At 39.6% G+C, this 17856-nt stretch overlaps 1 protein-coding gene across 4 annotated transcripts in view; it reads left to right on the forward strand.

The window, feature by feature from the left end:
- The window catches only part of RNF130 (ring finger protein 130), a 154318-nt gene that overhangs the window by 47064 nt on the left and 89398 nt on the right, over positions 1-17856 (forward strand). For all 4 annotated transcript variants that reach the window (XM_021084321.1, XM_021084322.1, XM_021084320.1 and 1 more), the window contains exon 3: positions 10660-10910. In XM_021084321.1, the coding sequence (XP_020939980.1) occupies positions 10660-10910 (251 nt within the window). The remainder of the gene's footprint in view (positions 1-10659; positions 10911-17856) is intronic.

Consider the following 17856-nt stretch of genomic DNA (forward strand, 5'->3'; position numbering starts at 1 on the left):
CAGAGCAAGGAAATAGATGTGTGTATACTAATACTTGCATATATACAGATCTATAAATATTTCTGTGTGTAACCACCTGTGTCTCCGTTAAGCTAAGAATGAGTTCATCCCAGGTCTCTAACTCTAATCCAATGCCTTGTAATCCATTACATTACATGAATCATTCTAGTATTCTCCCTTTGCTTACCCACTCCAAAAGTGAGAAGCCTGCCTGCCATTATCGACCACCCATCTTCTTAGATGTTCAATTCACTGAGCTCTCAGACTTAGAGGTTCTTAAACATGCAAAACATATTGGAAGGTCTTCAAGTACTACTGCTTGCTCTAAAAGCTAACGTAAGGTAGTTTTTTCTCAACTTAAATCTTCCCCGGCTAGAATGCCTAACTCTGTACTTAGTTTTCTTTCTCCATCCAGTAAAAATATTTTTATCAAAAACGTGTAAGAAAACTTAAGTATAAGTATCTTAACTTGATACGACACGAAACTCGGTGGACCTTGGAACCTATAATAACGAAAAGAAAATATTCATTAAGTCACCCCACAAACACTTTTAAAAAAAATTAGTAGCAAGGGTTTGTGGAGACCTGGCTTAAATAACAGTTCAAGTAGAGGACTCCTGGGACCCTCTAATCATGTAAGCTCAGCATATGCTAAACATATGCCATAGCTGCTGAAAAAAATATCGAAAGCTTGGCCTCTATTCCTGTGAACATAATATTCAGATGAAAGGAGAAGTTAGTCTCATTGCTTCTCTTGATGGAACTATTGTATTCATTACGGAACGAAGGGAAAAAGAAGACATTGAAAAGTGATGTCCAAAAAAGAACAGGATGGAAAAAGTCCATAAACTATTTTATCAAGCAATTTGGAATCTGAGCATCAAAATGAATAATGATAGTATTTTAGCCCATTAAATAAAATAGGAACTGTGAGTTCATACTGATCTAAGAAGTAAAATAAATGAAAGTTTGATGAGAAATGGAATATTTACCTAGTCTCAAAGTACCTCCCCACAGAATGCTTAATAATTACTAGGGTAAAAAGAGTAACTTCACAGTGGAAATGCCTGGAGGACATCAAAGTGAGCTTCACCAGTAATGAGGTATATCAAAATTGGGCCGCCTGGTAGTGTTCATCAAAAAGAGCACAGGGGAGTTCCCGTCGTGGCACAGTGGTTAAGGAATCCGACTAGGAACCATGAGGTTGCGGGTTTGATCCCTGCCCCTTGCTCAGTGGGTTAACAATCCGGTGTTGCCGTGAGCTGTGGTGTAGGTTGCAGACGCAGCTCGGATCCCGAGTTGCTGTGGCTCTGGCGTAGGCTGGCAGCTACAGCTCTGATTCGACCCCTAGCCTGGGAACCTCCATATGCCATGGGAGTGGCCCAAGAAATGGCAAAAAGACCAAAAAAAAAAAAAAAAAACAGCACAGATCACTTATGTGATGTTGCTGCTGGAGGTGCATGACCTGAATCTATCCATGGGGAAATAACAGATAAATCCAGAATGAGGGACATTCTACAGAATAAATGGGCTATAGACTTCAGAAGTGTCAAGGTCATGAACATCAAGGAAAGTCCGAGAGACTGTTCTAGACTGATGGAGACTGAGACATGATGTTTATATGTAATGCATAGCTCTGATCTGGGCTGCTATAAAAGACATTTTGAGAAATTAGGAAAACTTGAATGGACTCTCCGACAGTAGGAATGTATCAGTGTCAATTTCCTGATTTTGGCAGTTATACTCTGTTTATAAATACTTTTTCTTTGTACATACTAATACACACTATTTGCAGGGTGGTGTGTCATCATACCAGTAACTTACTCTTTTTTTTTTAATTTTGTTCTGCATTTATTATCACAGGTATGTACAAGGTCACATCCCACATCCTGGAGTATTTTTAGGTTTTGTTTGTGAGCAGTCACGTACCTCATATCAAGTACCTCAGTTCACATTAAGGATGCTTAATATTCATGCAGAAGTTATCTTCACTGGCTAACATACCATGAACTTTCTCACCAATTTTATGACTCCTGAACTATTCCATGAGGTGAAGGGAGATGGCTCACCTAAGGTCACCCACCGCAGGAGGCAAAGGCTCACCTTAGGGGTCCCACCCCTCATACACCTTTGAGCCCTTTGACCTGTTCTGGGCCTCAGTTATCTGTAAAATGCAGAGATTTGGCTTGATCATCTCTGTGCATCTGGAATTTACCAGTAACTTACTCTTGAATCGTTTGGGGGGAAAGAGGTTTTTAATATGATACTTCCAACTTGTAAGTATTAGATTCCTTAAAAAATATTTTTTAAAAATGAATAGTTTGGGACTCTGGGCATAATTAATTTAGAGAAGAAAGTGAGGTGGAGTCTCAAGGCAGATGTATTTGACACTATGAACTATTGTGTGAAAGCGGAATTTTCATTGATTTTGGGAGGTGTTTCTTACATTCAGTGGCATTTTACAGTTTATGGACAGGATTTTTTTTCTTCATGATACATAGAGCAGCGATGCACCTTACAGTTGATAATATTTTACAACATCAAAGAGTGAATACAATTTATTTACTCAGTAGTGCTTCTCCAGAGAAGAGAACCAAGAGCCATTAATGGGCATTTAGGCATCAAGATTTTAGTTATTAAAAAATACCTTTCTAATACTTAAAACTTCCTGTGAATAGAATCAGCTACCTAAAAGAGTCAGTAACTTACAGGGAGTTCCTGAATTACATTGAAGAACTGTTTTAACTAAAAGATCTGGTGACTCTCTAGTGTCTGTTTCTTGTTACACTCCCCCATCCCCCACCACCTTTCTGGCTCTCCACCTGAATGAAGAAAATGGCTTTTTTTTTTTTCTATGCTGATCTTTGTTCCAACCATCTTTTCTTTTTTATGCTGTGGAAAATATGAACAGAAGTTACATGATGAGTGTGTATAGGCAGGAGATAGTATGAAGAAAAGAAACTGATATTTGGCTGCTGGGCATGGAGCCTATGTTCTGCTCGTGTAAGGCTGAAGAACCCACTCAAGGAATAAATGAGTGAAGATTCAGTAGATCCTGTTCTTTTTGAGGACAGACTGCAACTGAGTATCATCAGGAATTAATCAAGTGACTGGATCTTTCAGTGGCTTACATGTTGAACTGCTATATATGTCAGCTTCATGCCAGGGTTTAGGCTCACTCACTTCAGTGCAATTTCAGGTTAGTCATTGTTTTGAACTTTTCGGGCATCCACTGGATACCATGGTGCTGGCGTCTTCTTGTATCGGTACAGGTGCTGTCAAACCAGTGCACTTCCACAATGACATGACTTCGCCTTTCATTCTTTTGCTCCACACCCTTTCTCACAGTCATCTACTTCCTTGCCTGGCACTTCTCAGAGGCCTTGATTCCTGGCTTCCTTACCCTCATGTAGTCATGCCATCATCCTGGCTAACTTCAGAATCCACGTGGAAAGTGAACACCCTAACCTGAAATTCTTTCCTCGGGTGCTCTGACATTCCACCTTGCCAGGAACCTGGGCCTCATCATCTCCTGGAACTTGAATCTCAATGGCAATGTCCTGTTCTCTGACTGTTGCTTCTTTTTCTCTCCCTCTCCTCCTGTCGTTTGGTTTTGTTGAAGCTTCCAGCTCCTTGGGCCCACTCTTTTTCTCCTGATTATCCTCCCCTAGGTTTCACTCCTGCATTCTCCTTAGATCACGTGAACCACTATTTCAGCCACTTTGACCAACAGTTTCATTGGGTCAGTAAGAAATGTCTACCATCCCATGACTGTCCATTACCTTTAGGTCCATTTGTCTCCCAAAATGCCTTGAATGTCAAGCTAAAGGAATTTGAATTTTATTTAGTTGACAGAAGGGACACATGAAAGGCTTTGAGCAGAGAAGTGACATGACAAATGTATATTTTAGAGAAACCACTTACAAATCTCAGCAGGAAATCTATAATTGATAAAACCTGTCACCCACATCTGTCAGAATTATTACTGTATTCATTTCATAAAAGAACATAGCATATCTTTTTTTCTCCCTTGAATTTTTTAAGGGGTTGTTAAGAGTGAGTATTGCAGGGAAACATCTGAGAAGGGCTTAAGTCAGTGGAAGTGAGAGTGAAGGGAAGGCCTTGCTCAGGCCATAAGTGAGCAGATTCATTGAGACCGAAGCATAAAGGAATCACCCAGTCAGTGCAATGTTACTGAGTGGGTGGTATAGAAAATCCCTGTACTATACCTACCTGTTCCCTTAGCAGCAGTCATTCTGGACCTTTAAAGAAATTTTAATCTCTTCCACTTAAAGTATATGGTGTTCCACTTTACATATAAGGAGGTGATTGAATTCTGTAGAAATAACTGTCTCACGTTGTTAGTCTCCTCTGATCCAAAGCAGATCCCTTAGTCACTTTTGGTGGTTCATGACATTACCTTTTTGATAATTACCTACTAACAGTTATAAAAGTATCATTTTGAGTTACTATTGTGGCTCAGTGGTAATGAACCTGAGTAGTAACCGTGACGGTGAGGGTTCAATCACTGGCCTTGCTCAGTGGGTTAAGGATCTGGCGTTGTCGTGAGATGTGGCTCGGATCCTTAGTCTGCAACCTACACCACTTAGGGATATTAGTCGGGTTCCTTACCACTGAGCCACAATGGAAACTCCCTGGACTCTTTTTTTAATGGGAAATTTCCTAAAATTATCTAAGAACTTTAAAATTTCTTTAAACTTTGGCAGCTGATTTGAACTTAAACAGTTTTATCTGTTAAGGCATACAGCCTCTGCTAAATGGAATTTTGCACAAGAATGGCTGCTTTCGTAAAAGAACAGACAAGTTTACAATATAGAAGTGAAAAAGCTTACCATAAAAGGGCTTTCTCCATTCATGGCCTAGTGCCTCAAACAGTTCATTTGTTCTTTCCCTGTGTCTGCCTTTCCATAGTTAAAGTATTGGCTGCCCAGCTGAACTGGACTTGCCTAGCAGCAAGGTGACAAATACAGTTGAGAGGAGAAGATAGGGATTTCTGATACTTCTCAACTGCAGCAACTCCCACAGCTGAAACTTGAATCCTCTTAGAAGCCAGGAGGATTGTGTTGGTCAGCAGATTCCTGAGTGTTTCCAAGGTGTTAGAAGGAATTAGGGAATAGGAGTTCCAAAATTATGTGGTAGGGGTCTTTTGGATTCTTCCAAAGAATGCCTTCTTACTTTCTAGGAGTAATAGTAATACCAGTAGGATGAGCTCAGTAAATTATTGGTATTTACAGAGCATCTGCCATGAAGCCTGCAGGTAACACCTGATTTTTTGAAAGAAGAAACTGAGGTTCAGAGGAGTCAAGTATCATACTGGAATTTGAACCTAGACATTCCAACTTCAGAGCCCAAAGGAGGTTAATTCTGAAGTTCATTTTGTTGATCCCTAAAAATCGATGTTGTTGTCAGGATAATAGCAGCATTACCGTATTTTTCCACATATCCTTTTTTCCCATTAAAAAATAGAATTGCTAGGTGTTGGGGAGGGGAAACACCTAGAAAAATTGCCAACCCGGTAGTTTTATTTAATGGGAAAAAAGATAATTAGAAAAATATTAGTGTTTCTGATCACCAAACGACTTTACAAAGTGTAGAAAATATCATAGTATTAGAAAATCCCTATTTTGCACACACTGTTGTAGTAACTGATTCTGGTGAGCATTAGTGGATGCTGAGAACATTGAATGAAAGCTTGTTTGTTGGGAAACAGGATTTTCTGAACTCATCACCCCACAGATTGCTTATTAATCAAATAGTGAAAAGTGTCTGTTTACATTGGAGAAACTGGCAGAAAACAGATTAGCCAAGTGATAAAATTTGCCTTCCATCAATAAAGGTTAAACCTCGACCTGTGCTTCCTGATATAACCCACTAGAAGGACACAGCATCACCTATATAGCATCCCACCAAAAATGTTTCCTTTGGCGGTCTAATCATGAGGAAACAAACCAGCAAATCCAGACTGAGGGAAGTTTTTTTTAACATATGCCCTGGATCCATCAAAAAGGTCAATATCATGAACGACCAGAAGTGACCGAGAAAACTGCTTTAGATCAGAAGAGATTGGGAAGATAAGACAGTGGCCACGAGACCTGATAAGGCTCTGGGTACTGACCTAAACAGTTCTACTGGTGATTATTAGAACCAGTCAGAGCTATTGGATTGTGGATTGTGTATTATAGAACAGTGTTGTATCAGAGTTCAGTTTCTTGAGTATGATAAATGAATTGTGTCCCTATTCTTAAGAGAGAATGCTGGAGTATTTAAGGAGGAAATGTCATGAGGTCTAAAACTTACTCTCAGTTGGTTCAGGAATAATAAATACCCACAGAAAAGGAAAACTATTACCAGTTGACAGATCTGAATAAAAAGTGCATGAGTATTCATATAGTATTGAAACTGTTCTGTGGGTTTGAAATTCTCAAAACAAATGAAGAAAGAATAGAATAGAATTGTTTGTTAAAGTAGCTAAACTCAAGCAGGGGAAACAGAGATTCACATTAAAGAATAATAGTGGAGAAAGTTTTCAAGAAAATAGGTGAAAGCAGGGATCACAACTAGGCTTTTACTTAACTGTTGTCTCTGGTAAATTAACTCTGGCTGCTGGGCATTGTTGAACTACATGGGATTCTGAGACCATATTCATGATTTATTAGTATTGTTGGCCAAGGGCTTGGGGCATGAGCTTGGTGATGGATGTTCCAAATATGTATCAGCTCTCCTTGAATGTTTCATCATTACAGTCTAATTAGTTCTCAACTCCTACCAGTCACTACTTGATCTAACCCTAATTTTATCCTGAGCTTACATTTCCTCTGGCATTAAAATCTCCACCCTCCATCCCACCCCCAAAAGCTGGACCAAGGCTCCACAGATCTTTAAAAGTTAGGTGTTTGAGGCATCCTTCAATTAGGGCCTTTGAGCCCAGGTTGCCTTTATGGGTGGGGAATGAGGAAGTCCAGTGTCTCCTGAAGGGGTCGAGGGGACAGGGAGTCTTCTAGGAGAGGTCCCCTCTCATCAGATTCTCTAAGGGATTTACAACATAGAGTGGTTAAGAACCTAGTGTCTTTGTCAGCATTCTGATGATCTGCTGATATTATTTCTCATTTTGTTTGAGCAGCACTGTCTTAGTTGCCTTCCCTGTCACTCTTCCCAGTCCCTTTCTTTGTACCGGCATCATGAGACTACCTATGTTTGGCTCCTACCTATGTTTGGCTCCTCTCTCTGGTCCCTTTAAGTTTCTCCTTTGCTCTTTGAGGGTAGATGCCATTTTCATGTAATCAAGAGCAGGTATAAAGGAAGAAGCACTCCTGTATGTGTCTCCTTTACTACTGACACAGAAAACTTCCCTTCGGACACTTCTGGTTACCAAATGTGTGTTGGGTTTTCCCTGTGCCAAGAAGTTCTCGGCAACACTACCTGGGTGTCCTGTAGTTCAGTTTGATTCTGACACTACCTAGAATTAGCATCAGATCCTACAAGTGAAGGGTTCAGTCCCACAAAGACCACCCCCCGATCCCACCACTTCAGAAGCCAATTATAAGTTGTCACCTGTACTTCTGCTCCACCAGCTCTAAGTTGAGGTTCCTGTAACTCCTCCCTCTGCTTCAAAAATGTGTTAGAAGGGCTCACAGAACTCCTGGTTTATTATAAATGCTGTTATGAGGACCATAGATGAAGAGATACATAGTGCAAGGACCATAGATGAAGAGATACATGTGAGAAGGGGCTCTCTATGGGGAATTCCTGTTGTGGCGCATCGGAAAAGAATCTGACTGGGAACTGTGAGGTTTCAGGTTCGATCCCTGACCTTGCTCGGTGGGTTAAGGATCTGGCGTGGCTGTGGTGTAGGCTGGCAGCTTGTAGCTCCAATTCAACCCCTAGCCTGGGAGCCTCCATATACCATGGGTGCCGCCCTGAAAAGAAAAAGAAAAAAAGGGGGGGCTCTCCAGCAGGCTGTCTTCCCACTACCTCCAGTTGTTCACTAGCCTGGAAGCTCTCTGACCCCCCATACTGTAGGGATTTTTATGCTGGCCTCATGTAGGCATGATCAATCAATAACTCAGTCTCTACTCCCTCTCCCTCTCCCTCCCCAGAGGATGAAGAGTGAGGCAGAAAGTTCCAAGCTTCTCATCATGGCTTGGTCTTTCTGGTGACCAGCCCCCAAACTGAAGCTGTCCAGGAGCCCACTAAGATTCACTTCATTAGAACAAAGAACAGTCCTCTATCACCTAGGGAATTGCCAGGGATTTAGGATCTGTGTCAGGACCAGGGTCAAAGACCTAATACTGCAAAAGATGCTCCTAGTGCTATCACTTATGAAATTGCAAGGTTTTAGGAGCTTTGACCCAGGAATCAGGGACAAAGACCAATATATATATAATTTTCTACTCTCTTTGAAAGGCGAACATTAAGGAGCCTTGATGATAGTATATGCTCAATAAATACTGTTAAAGGGAAGGTTGAAATAATTAAATGCTTCTTTTCCCAAACAGCTTTCCAATTGAAATTAGATGGTGCTCATTTAGTGTTGTTTGAATGAATGAAATTACATGGATTGATTCCCTTGGCTACCTGTGCAGCGTTCCCAGCTCCTTCCGCAGCTTGAGTCTTCAAGAGGGAGCCTCAGAACTGATTTCTAAAACTGTACCTGGTGTGATTATAAAGCAATGAGACTGATTGTCATATGTCGTTTGTGGGATCCGTCTCAGTTACTTTATAGCCATACCTGGTATCTTATACTGCACATCATTGCCTGTTGAACAACATTTTAAAAGCACAAACAAGGTTTCTAAGTGGAAATTTAAAATGATTTGGCATTATTTTATGATTTTTTTTCTAACATAGTGAAAAGAACTCATTTCAGAAAGATAATTAGATGTTAACATTGTTGCTTTAATTTTGCAGTTTTCTTCTTTATTTTTAATCAGTATTCTGATAAACTGCTGATAAATTCTGAAAGACTGACAATTTCAAATAAGGCTATACAAAGATATATGTTCCATTGGGTTAAACTTTTCATAAAACTTTTAATTATAACATTTCTTTTCAGTTACATATGGTCTTTGGGGTGTGTGTGTGTGTGTCTACATATTGTACAAGGATAGTCCTTTTAAGTTAAATATGATAAGTGAAACATAAACCAAATATTTAATAGTAGTATATTAAAGGGCATTGAAGACACCTTTGAAAGGGCAAGTTGGAGGGTTATTTTGTTTTGACGATTTACATGCACAAACCTTATTCAAATTTATATAAGTAGTTATAATTTTCTCTTTCCCAAAATAGTTTATTTTCTTTCCTCTGACCCCCATTGTCTTGGGGACTTTTTTTTTTTTTTTTTTTTTTTTTTGTCTTTTTAGGGCTGCATCTGTGGCATATGGAGTTCCCAGGCTAGGGGTCAAATTGGAACTGTAGCTGCTGGCCTGCACCACAGCCACAGCAACACTGGATCCAAGCTGCATCTGCGACCTACACCACAGCTCATGGCAATGAGGGATCCTTTACCCACTAAGCGAGACCAAGGATCGAACCTGCGTCCTCATGGATGCCAGTCAGATTCATTTCTGCTGAGCAACGACGGGAACTCCTTTGGGGGCTCTTTGAAAAAGGCATAGTGTAAAAGTTGCATGTTGTCATAGGCATCTTTACCTTATTAAAGGACCATCACTGACAGCTAGTTTGGTTATAGAAAGGCTTCTCTTTTTGCCTAAAAGAAAATGGGAAGTTATTCCCTTTGTGGCGGGGGAAAGGGGTAAAAATTTCATGCTGTGCATAGGAGTCACTTGCCTTTACTGTATCACTGCCTACATAAGTGAAAGAACTAGATGACTAGGAAAGAAATTTACAAACATCCTTGTAGTTAACTTAGTGGCTGAAGCAGAACCTCTGGACAGCTGTTAGAAACCGGAAGTATTTTGATGCCAAACTAGTCCAGAGTGTTGAAGCTTGGACATGTCTCAGGAAGGGTTTGAATTCCAGATAGGTTCTGGAGTAAACTAAAAAGGAACCTTCGTCCCATTGAATCTACACATAGGATCAAAGTTAGTTTCAACTGTTGATGAAAGATACTGCCATTTGGCATATTGCTGTTGTAAATCTTAGATTTGTGTCGTAACTCTGATAGTATAAAACCATGTATCTTGCACTTCTTTCTGTTCCTTGTGCTAGTTGTGCAAACAATTGGTCCTTCAGAAATATTTGTAAGAAATACAAAAAATAGCAATTTTTTTCTCTTTTTCCTAATGAGTTGGGACTCTATAGAACATTTTAAGATCGAAAAGGTTTGACAGTGAAAACGTGCCACAATTTTATCACATTCTATTGCTGTATGTTATGTACTGTCTTTTGTTCCATTTGGCTGGTTTAATAATCTGTTTTTTAAATATAGTTTAAAACAAGTTAACATGGCTCTTATCACTGCAGTCATTTTATGCTTTAAGTGTGTTTAGTATACAACAAATTTCTGTTCCCACTTGTTGCCAGCATACCCAACTACAACTTTATTTCATTTGAAAAGTTGAATATATAAACCCTTGCCTTAACAAGAATTGCATTGTTTTTCTAAGTAGCATTTTTACTTGATGTTCAATAAAGTTTAAATGTCACTTGAGTATATGTATTTATTTTACATTACAGGCACTGGAGATATTATTGCTGTCATGATTACAGAATTGAGGGGTAAAGATATTTTGAGTTATCTGGAGAAAAACATCTCTGTTCAAATGACAATAGCTGTTGGAACTCGAATGCCGCCAAAGAACTTCAGCCGTGGCTCTCTAGTCTTCGTGTCAATATCCTTTATTGTTTTGATGATTATTTCTTCAGCATGGCTTATATTCTACTTCATTCAGAAGATCAGATACACAAATGCCCGGGACAGAAACCAGGTGAGCTACCAGTGATGCTTACTAGCCAACTATTATAATCATATATAATACAGTTTTTCGTTAAAAAATGTTTTAACCCTGAGTCACTTTAACATGTTGAAAACATGTCTACACAGGTATTTTAAGGATATTTTAAATGCCTAAATAAAAAATTTACTAAATTTATAGTAATTACTTGGAATATTTTAGGTAAATGGTTAGCTTAATATCATAATATAGTCCAGCTAATTCTGGTAATTCGAAGAAATATTTGAAATATTTTTAAGCTGGTAACACTTGTTATCAGTGGCAAGGGAGTTAGAAAGGTGGGGAGAGAGACTTCACTATTATACCCTTTTGTTCCATGTGAATTTTTTTCCCATGTGAATTTTGAACTATGTATTATCTGTTCAGAAGAAAATTAATTAATTACAAATAAATCATCTGTCCTGTTTAAGCTTAGCCATGTGTGGAGGAGAGGTGGGGAAGGGCCAATAGAAGAGATACATCTAAATAGTCATCCTAGAAATTTCATTGACCAGCACAGCCTAAGGACCCAGTGGATTTCAGATGAATGAATAAAAGCACAAAGACGACAATATGCTGCCCTGTCTTTGAAGACTTGCAGATGGTTTTCTCTAAGTTTTTTACTTTGTTTATTTGATGTGCCGTAGACAAGATATCCACCCTCGAGCCAGATTTTAGGTGTTAAATCCCAGTCCTCAGGCTTTTCTCCCCGGAAATTAAGAAGTGAATTGTTGGAGCACAGCAGAAACAAATCCGACTAGAAACCATGAGGTTGCGAGTTTAATCCCTGGCCTCGCTGAGTGGGTTAAGGATCTGGCATTGCCGTGAGGTGTGGTATGGGTCACAGATGCGGCTAGGATCCTGCGTGGCTGTGGCGTAGCCTGGCCACTGTAGCTCTGATTAGACCCCTAGCCTGGGAACCTCCATATGCAGCGGGTATGGCCCTAAAAAAGAAGAAACGAATTGCTTAGCGAGTGGCTTAAAGCCAGTTCTTATAGAGCATCATCCTCTCCTTACACAGAATACATCCAAACCCATGTGAGATGTGTGAAATTTTCATCCTTCTTCATACTAGTGAAAGGAACACAGACTTTGGTATGGATCAGATCTGAGTTCAAATCCTGATCTACCACCAGTTTGCCATAGTCCTCTTGGCATTCTATTCAGCTTCTCATCTTGTTTCTTCATCTAAAAATAGGTATTATAAAATATCTGAAAACTATAATTATTGAACATTTATGTGCCAGGCTCTGCGTGGCATCCTATATGTCTTTAAAATTTTTTATTATTTATAATTTCAGACCTGATAGAAAGCTACAAGAATAGTAAAAGTATTCCCTTACTCAAATGTTCCAACTGTTAACATTTTGCCATACTTCCGTTCGTATGTATACACTTTTTTTAACCATTTGAGATAAGATGCCCCTCTACCCTTAAATGCTTTAATGTGTATTTTATAAAAGCAAGAACATTCTCTTATATAACCACAGTATGATTATCAAAATAATGAAATTGGAGTTCCTGTCATGGCTTAGTGGTTAACAAACCCAACTAGTATCCATGAGGACGTAGGTTCAATCCCTGGCCTCACTCATTGTGTTAAGGATCTGGCCTTGCTGTGAGCTGTGGTGTAGATCACAAATGCAGCTTGGATCCTGTGTTGCTGTGGCTGTGGCATAGACTGGCAGCTACAGCTCAGATTCAACCCCTAGCCTGGAAACTTCTATATGCCATGGGTGTAGCCCTAAAAAGACAAAATGACAAAAAAAAAAAAAAAGGAAAAGAAATTAACATTAATGTCGTTATTTAATCTCTAGACCTTTTCTTTCTAAGTTTTGTAAAAATTGCCTTAATAAAGTCCTTTGTAGCAAAGAAAACACTAGATTGATCCAATCAGATTATATGTTACATTCAGTTGTTATGTCTTTTTTTGTTTTTGTCTTTTGTCTTTTTAGGGCCACACCCATGGCATATTGAGGTTCATAGGCTAGGGGTATAATCGGAGCTGTTGCTGCCAGCCTATGCCAGAGCCACAGCAATGTAAGATCCAAGCTGCGTCTGCAACCTACACCACAGCTAACAGCAGTGCCGGATCCCTAACCCTCTGAGCGAGGCCAGGGATCAAACCCGCAACCTCATAGTTTCTAGTCAGATTTGTTTCCACTGAGCCACAATGGGAACTCCTGTCATGTTTTTTTTTAATCTGTTCTATGACATTGACATTTTTGAGGAATACAGGCCAGCAGTTTTGATGCTTCTTTTTTTTAACCTTTTTTTTTTTTTTTTGCTTTTTTAGGGGCCCCACCTGTGGTATATGGAGGTTCCCCAGCTGGCATCTAATTGGAGCTACAGCTGCTGGCCTACGCTAGAGTCACCACAATGCCAGATCCTAGCCGCGTCTATGACCTACAGCACAGCTCGCCAGATCCTTAACCCACTGAGCAAGGCCAGGGATCAGACCCACAACCTCATCGTTCCTAATGGGATTCGTTAACCACTGAGCCACAACGGGAACCCCCTTAACCATTTTTTAAATTGAAATATAGTTAAATTACAACATTGTGTTTCAGATATACAGCAAGTGATTCAGTTATACATGTATTTATTCTTTTGCAGATTCTTTTGCATTATAGGTTATTACAGGATACTTGTGCTATACTGTAGTTCTTTGTTGTTTATCTCTTTTATATATAATAATGTATACATGTTAATCCCAAATTCCTAATTTATCTACCCCTACTGCTATCCCTTTTGGTAACCGTTAAGTTTTTTTTCTGTGTCTGTGCATCTATTTCTGTTTTGTAAATAAGTTGACTTGTACTCAGTTTTAGATTCCACATGTGATATCATATAATATTTGTTTTTTCTGACTTACTTCACTTAGTATGATAATCTCTGGGTCCATCTATTTCTAGTTGCTGCAAATGGCATTTCATTTTTTATGGCTGAATAATATTCCAGTGCACACACGTGCTTGTGTGTATCAGCTCTTCTTTCCTCATTCATTAGTTGATGGACATTTAGATTGCTTCCATATCTTGACTATTATAATTAGTGCTGCAGTCAACACTGGGGTGCATGTATCTTTCCAAATTAGAGTTTTCTCCAGATATATACCCAGGAATGTAATTGCAGGATCATATGGTAGCTCTATTTTTAGTTTTTTAAGGAACCTCCATACTGTTATCCATAGTGGCTACACCTGCTTACATTCCCAACAGCAGTGGAGGAGGGTTTCTTCTTCTCCTCATTCTCCCCAGCATTTATTATTTGCAGACTTTTTGGTGATGGCCATTCTGACTGGTGTGAGATGATACCTCATTGTAGCTTTGGTTTGCATTACTCTACTAATTAGTGATAGTAAGCATATTTTCATGTGCTTGTTGGCCATTTGTATATCTCCCTTGGAGAAATTCCTCTTTAAATCTTCTGCCCATTTTTTTTTCCCCACTGTACAGCACCATTTTTTGATTGGGTTGGTTTTTTTTTTTAATAATAAGCTGTATGTACTTTTGGTATATTTTTAATCCCTTGTCAGTAGCATCATTTGCAAATATTTTCTCCCATTCCATAGGTTGCCTTTTCATTTTGCTTATGGTTTCCTTTGCTGTGTAAAAGCTTTTAAGTTTAATTATGTCCCATTTGTTTATTTTTGTTTTTATTTCTATTACTCTGGGAGACAGATCCAAAAAAATACTGCTGCAATTTATGTCAAAGAGTGTTCTGCCTCTCTTTTCCTCTAGGAGCTTTATAGGATCCATTCTTACATTTAGGTCTTACATTACATTTAGGACTTACATTCTTAAATTTTGACTTTATTTTTGTGTATGGTGTTAGAGTGTTCTAATTTCATTCTTTTGCATGTAGCTGCCCAGTTTTCCCATAACTACTTATTAAAGAAACTGTCTTTTAACTATTATATATTCTTGCTTCCTTCATCATAGATTAATTGACCACAAGTGCATGGATTTATTTCTGGACTTTCTATCCTATTTCATTGATCTATAATACTGTTTTTGTACCAGTACCATACTCTTTTGATGACTGTAGATTTGTAGTGTAGTCTGAATTAGGGAGCCTAATTCCTCCAGCTCCATTCTTCTTTCTCAAGATTTTTTGGGGAGTTCCCGTCGTGGCGCAGTGGTTAACGAATCCGACTAGGAACCATGAGGTTGCGGGTTCGGTCCCTGCCCTTGCTCAGTGGGTTAACGATCTGGCGTTGCCATGAGCTGTGGTGTAGATTGCAGACGTGGCTCGGATCCTGTGTTGCTGTGGCTCTGGCGTAGGCCAGTGGCTACAGCTCCGATTGGACCCCTAGCCTGGGAACCTCCATATGCCGTGGGAGCAGCCCAAGAAATAGCAAAAAGACAAAAAAAAAAAAAAAAAAAAAAAAAAAGATTTTTTGGCTATTTGGGGTCTTTTCTGTTTCTATACAAATTTAAAAATAGTTTATTTTCGGGGGGATTAAGATGGCTGAATAGAAGGACTGGAGCTTAACTTCTCTCCTAAAAACAACAAAATTAACAACTAAAGGCTGAGCACTCTTCACCCAAATGGACTTGGAAACCTTAAAAAAGATATCCTACTCCAGAAGAAAAAGAGGAGGACACATCAAGAGGTAGGAGGGGAAATTTCATGATATAAACAACCCCATATGTCCTGGGTGGGAAGCATCACAGACTGGAAACTAACTGGTTCACAGAGACTCACCTACAGGAGTGAGAGTTCTGAGCCACACATCAAACTCTCATGTGTGGGGATCTGGCACAGGGAGAAAGAATCCTGGAGCATCTGGCATTGAAGGCCAGTGGGGCTTGTGTGCAGGAGCTCCATGGGACTGGGGGAAATGGAGACCCCATTCTTAAAAGGTGCACACAGACTTTCACATGCACTGGGTCCTAGGGCGAAGCAAAGTCTCCATGGGAATCTGGGTCAAACCTGACCATAGTTCTTGGAGGACATCCTGGGAAAACAGGGGTGAACGTGGCTTGTTGTGAGGGAAGGACATTGAAAGCAAAGCTCTTGGGAATATTCAGCAGCAGTGCCTTCCTCTGGAGGTGGCCATTTTGGGAAAATCTGGCCCCACCCGTCAATCAGCTGCTGAGAAGCCCCAGGGCAAACAACAGTCCAGGGGGATCACAGCCCTGCCCCTCAGTAAACAGGCTACATAAAGACCCCTCAGGCACACAGCTGCCTCTAATCCCATCCAGAGACTAAGTCCCACCCACCAGAGGGATTAGAATCCGCTCCACATACCAGGGGGCAGGCATCTGCCCCTCCCATCAGGAAGCCTACAGCAAGCCCCCCATACTGACTTGAGCCACAAGGGGGCAGACATCAGAAGTAAGAGAGGCTACAACTCTATTATCTGTAAAAAGGTCACCACACCAAAAACCTATAAAAATGAAAAGACAGAGAACTATAACTCAGATGAGGGAGAAAGGAAAAACCCCAGAAAAACAGCTAAGTGAGGAGATTCTCAGCCTCCAGGAAAAAGACTTTAGACTGTTGATGCTGAAGATGATGCAAGACATTGGAAATAAACTGGAGGCAAAGATGGATAACTTACAGGAAACACTGACCAAAGAGATACAAGATATAAAACTTAAACAAGAAGAGATGCAAAATACAATAACGGAAATAAAAAATTCACTAGAAGCAGCTAACAGCAGAATACAGGAGGCAGAAAAACCAATAAGTGAGGTGGAGGACAGATTAGTGGAAATTACGGATGCGGAACAGAAAAGAGAAAAAAGACTGAAAAGAAATGAAGAGAGTCTCAGAGAGCTCTGTGACAACGTGACACACAAACATCTGTATTATAGGGGTGCCAGAAGAAGAGAGAGAGAAGGAGACATAAAAAATATTCCAAGAGATAATAGCTGAAAGCTTCCCTAACATGGGGAAGGAATCACTCACTCAAATCCAGGAAGCACAAAGAGTACCATATAAAATAAACCCAAGGAGGAATACCCCGAGACACATATTAATCAAACTGACCAAAATTAAAGACAAAGAGAAAATCTTGAAAGCAGCTAGGGAAAAGAAATAACATACAAGGGAACCCCAATAAGATTATCGGCAGATTTTTCAACAGAAACTCTGCAGGCCAGAAGGGAGTGGCATGATATACTTGACGCGATGAAAGGAAAAACCTCCAACCAAGATTACTCTACCCAGCAAGGCTCTCATTCAGATTTGAAGGAGAAATCAAAACCTTCACAGATAAGCAAAAGCTAAGAGAATTCAGCAACACTAAACCAGCCTTACGACAAATACTAAAGGAACTTCTCTAGGCAGAAAAGAACAAGAGAAGGAGGAAAGAAAAAAGAGCAGTAAAAACAAATCCAAAGCAATTAATAAAATGGCAATCAGAACATACATATCAATAATTACCTTAAATGTGAATGGACTAAACGCCCCAACCAAAAGACAGAGACTGGCTGAATGGATACAAAAACAAGACCCATATATATGCTGTCTTCAAGAGACCCACTTCACTTCTAGGGACACATACATATTGAAAGTGAGAGGATGGAAGAAAATATTTTATGCAAATGGGGATCAAAAGAAAGCTGGAGTAGCAATATCATATCAGACAAAATAGACTTTAAAATGAAGAATATTTTAAGGGACAAAGAAGGACATTACATAATGATCAAAGGATCAATCCAAGAAGAAGATACAACAATTTTAAATATCTACGCACCCAACACAGGTTCACCCAATATATAAGGCAACTGCTAACAACCTTAAAAGGAGAAATCGACAATAACACAATCGTAGTGGGGGACTTTACACCCCACTTACAGCAATGGACAGATCAACCAGACAGAAAATCAATAAGGAAACACAGGCCCTGAATGATGCATTAAACCAGACGGACTTAATAGATATTTACAGGACATTCCATCCAAAAGCAACAGAATACACATTCTTC

The sequence above is a fragment of the Sus scrofa genome, chromosome 2 (assembly GCF_000003025.6).
Source record: "Sus scrofa isolate TJ Tabasco breed Duroc chromosome 2, Sscrofa11.1, whole genome shotgun sequence".
Lineage (NCBI taxonomy): Eukaryota > Metazoa > Chordata > Mammalia > Artiodactyla > Suidae > Sus > Sus scrofa.